We start from the raw sequence: 3,087 nt of genomic DNA, 5'->3' as shown, positions 1-3,087 counted from the left end.
GAACCGCGTTTTTCAGGCGTCGCGAGGGAGGGGGAGCGGGGAACCGCGTTTTTTCAGGCGTCGCAAGGAAGGGGGAGGGGGAACCGCGTTTTCCGGCGCCGCGGGGCGAGGGGGGTCCACGTTTTCCGGCGCCGCGAGGCGAGGGGGTCCGCTTTTTCGCCGCGCCGCGGAGCGTTCGCGTTTTCGGGCGTCGCGGGGCGAGGAGACCCGCGTTCGCGTTTCGCCGCGCCGCGGAGTCCGCGTGACGTCACACGGCACGCTCGCGTTATCTCCCCCTCGTAGATGTTACTCCTCCGTCCCCCGTTTGCGCGAGTCTTCTCGTTCGCGCGGTCTCTTTCTCTCGCGCGCGGTCCCTCTCGCTTCCGGCCCCCGTTCGCGTTCTCGCTCGTGGCCCCGTTCGCGGTCTCTTTCCCTCGCGCGTTCTCGCTCGCGATCGCGTATCTTTTCTTCGCCAGCGATATTTAATCGTTCAGATCTTCGCGATATTTAATTTTTAATATTACATTTAAGTAAACAACAAACGAAGACAGCTTTATGACAGGAAATGGGATAAACGGTAAATGACGAGGAAAAACTTTTTAACCATATTATATGCATTTATTTATCATGTAGCGCATTATACACAATAGTATCCAAAGCGTAGACTAATAATTCGCAATCAATAATCGAATTTTTATCATAAACGTCACGCAAGATTGTAACTGCGTTACATTTATCAGTGATACAATTTTGACGTAAAATTGTTACAAACTGTTTGAATTTTTTACTTACGCCGTGAACATTTTGACATAGTTGAAAATACACATTCTCGACGCAATGTTCTAGTTCGAACAGGAAGAGTACAGTTGACGGTTTCATGTACAAGCTGGTGCCGCACGACGTCAATTTTACAATATCTGCGTCACGTATTTTAACAAGCTCCAGATCTCGAAAAGTTAGCGATGATGGTGCCGATGACTGCACGAGTCGCTGTATATCTGCACGTTTTTCGATGAGTGTCACCCACGTTGCATGTAGCAGAATTATCCGATTGCCTCGGTTATCGCCAATAAGTATATCCACAGAGGACATAGGTCCCGCGTTGATTCCAACATCCAAAAATTTATACGCTGTTGATGTCAAGGCAAATCTCCTTCCCAAAATACGTGGCGTGTAGCGGGGTTTATCAAAACTAAAAAAATACAATTATATGTTTATAAAAGTTTTTTTTTGCACAAGTATATATGAAAATTAGCGGTACTTACTCATTGTGCTGTTTCTCGCACGTTTCGTCCTGAATCGGAACGTAGTAGTTCGCACCATGAGTGTTCATCGTATCTGGAGGCTGTTTGCGACGTACTCGAACCGTATCGAACTCTTGACTGTGCTCTAGAATCCTCATAGACCATTTATACATACCCAAAACTGCAAATCTTGCAAAAATAGCGCCAATGCACGGCTGCTGCATGGTGACCGCCACCACAATCCACATATACGTTAAATGTGATATCTTTGTCAAGAACATTCGTGATGAGATCACCTCATCGGGCATCAAATATGATTTTTTTCAAGAGCATACGTGTCTCGCGATGATTTCATCGAACACGTGCAAAACTGCAAATTTTGCAATTTCGAATAAGTCAATGGAGCGTTATTGTTTTCAAGAACATGTCGCGACATGTCTCGCGATGATTTCATCGAACACATGCAAAACTGCAAATAGCGCCGATGTACGGCCGCTGCATTGATACAGATCAAATCACCAAAAGTCAATGGCGCGTTTTCGTGAACGTACGTGTCTTGCAATGATTTCATCGAACACGTGCAAAACTGCAAATTTTGCAAATAGCGCCGATGTACGGCTGCTGAGATGAAATTAGATATGATAAGCAAACGATGCATCATTAGTAGAATATAAAATGACGAATCTAGGGGATACGCTCAATAGTCGAGAACTGGAAGTCGTGAGTGCAACAAATGGCGTTAGCAAGAGGATCGTGCAATAACATGGAGCAAGAGTTGTTGGAGCAATTCACCCTGTTAAATTCGAGGGAAGACTTTGCCGCGTGGGAGCAACGATGCGACGAGTTTATCGAATCGTTGGAAGAACAAAGCCGAATTAAACGGTCACGATTATCAATCGATCAGTCATCGATCGGTCTCAAACAGTCATTGGTCGCTTGTATCGCAAGACTCGAAGGTTTGAAAGACTTGGTACGTCAACGTTTCGTACATGTGGGTGCGGGATACAGTGCGAGTGAGACAGGACTCAGATGGCGCGAGATAGATCCGGCTTTTGAAAGCCGTATATTGACTGGTGCGGTGATAAATTCGAAACACATCGATCCTCGTCAATTTCTCAAAAATGCGAGAGAAATTGTACTCGATCGTGTGCGGAACGTCATGCAACGACATGACAATGTAAAAATTAACACAGTGTTTAATGGTGAATTTGATGCGGGTGACAAACGCGCGAATAAAAGTATCGCAACGAGAAACTATGAAGTCTTTCGTGAGTCTAATCTGCACGAGTGGTACAAGAGACACGTCATCGAGCCTACCTTAGCAAAGCTGGAGGAATTCCAGGAACGTGATAGCGGATGGGCGTTGTCGCGTATACTCAATTTAATGGTAAATGTGAACAAATACAATCCGTTGCACGCGGGGTGTATTGTGGAAATACCGCAAGAAATTAAAAAGAAGAACGCGGTGATAAACGTGCGATCAATAGACAATGCATGTTTCGCATGGTCAGTGGTGGCTGCTCTGTATCCAGTTGAGGAACACACATATCGGAAATCGTCGTATCCTCATTACACGTCGGTGCTAGATCTTACGGACATTGAGTTTCCAATGACGTTGGATCAAATTAAAAAATTTGAAAATCACAACAACATCTCCATCAACGTGTACAGCATCGAGAAAAAAAACAAGAAACTTAATATCTTGCCAATACGGGTTACTGACCGAAAGATGGACAGACATGTAAATCTGCTGTACGTGCATAACGACAACGTGGGACATTTTGCGTGGATCAAGAACCTATCCCGCCTCGTGAGCTCGCAAATCAACCGACACCATGGTCGGAAATACTTTTGCGATCGGTAA

General features: G+C 45.5%; 2 protein-coding genes across 2 annotated transcripts; one reads left to right on the top strand and one right to left on the bottom strand.

The window, feature by feature from the left end:
* Positions 1 to 543: 543 nt before the first annotated feature.
* On the bottom strand, positions 544 to 1,529 carry LOC139817895 (uncharacterized). The gene is made up of 2 exons (XM_071786172.1): positions 1,245 to 1,529; positions 544 to 1,171 (listed from the first exon to the last, which is right to left on the bottom strand). Exons 1-2 carry the CDS (start codon positions 1,502 to 1,504, stop codon positions 598 to 600), a joined length of 834 nt encoding a protein of 277 aa, XP_071642273.1. The 5' UTR covers positions 1,505 to 1,529; the 3' UTR covers positions 544 to 597.
* A 457-nt stretch (positions 1,530 to 1,986) lies between these two features.
* LOC139818328 (uncharacterized) lies at positions 1,987 to 3,087 on the top strand. The gene has a single exon (XM_071786945.1). It carries the CDS (start codon positions 1,987 to 1,989, stop codon positions 3,085 to 3,087), a length of 1,101 nt encoding a protein of 366 aa, XP_071643046.1.

The sequence above is a fragment of the Temnothorax longispinosus genome, chromosome 8 (assembly GCF_030848805.1).
Source record: "Temnothorax longispinosus isolate EJ_2023e chromosome 8, Tlon_JGU_v1, whole genome shotgun sequence".
In the NCBI taxonomy this organism is placed as follows: Eukaryota; Metazoa; Arthropoda; class Insecta; order Hymenoptera; family Formicidae; genus Temnothorax; species Temnothorax longispinosus.
Note: the sequence above shows the minus strand (reverse complement) of the source record. Positions and strands in the feature narration are given on the sequence as shown.

What these genes read in the sequence shown, in the direction of transcription:
- LOC139818328 (XM_071786945.1), top strand. Translation starts at nt 1,987, where the DNA reads ATGGAGCAAGAGTTGTTGGAGCAATTCACCCTGTTAAATTCGAGGGAA.
- LOC139817895 (XM_071786172.1), bottom strand. Translation starts at nt 1,504, where the DNA reads ATGTTCTTGACAAAGATATCACATTTAACGTATATGTGGATTGTGGTG. An exon ending in TGCGAGAAACAGCACAATGA is followed by an intron (nt 1,172 to 1,244) that starts GTAAGTACCGCT and finishes GTATTTTTTTAG; the next exon opens with TTTTGATAAACCCCGCTACA.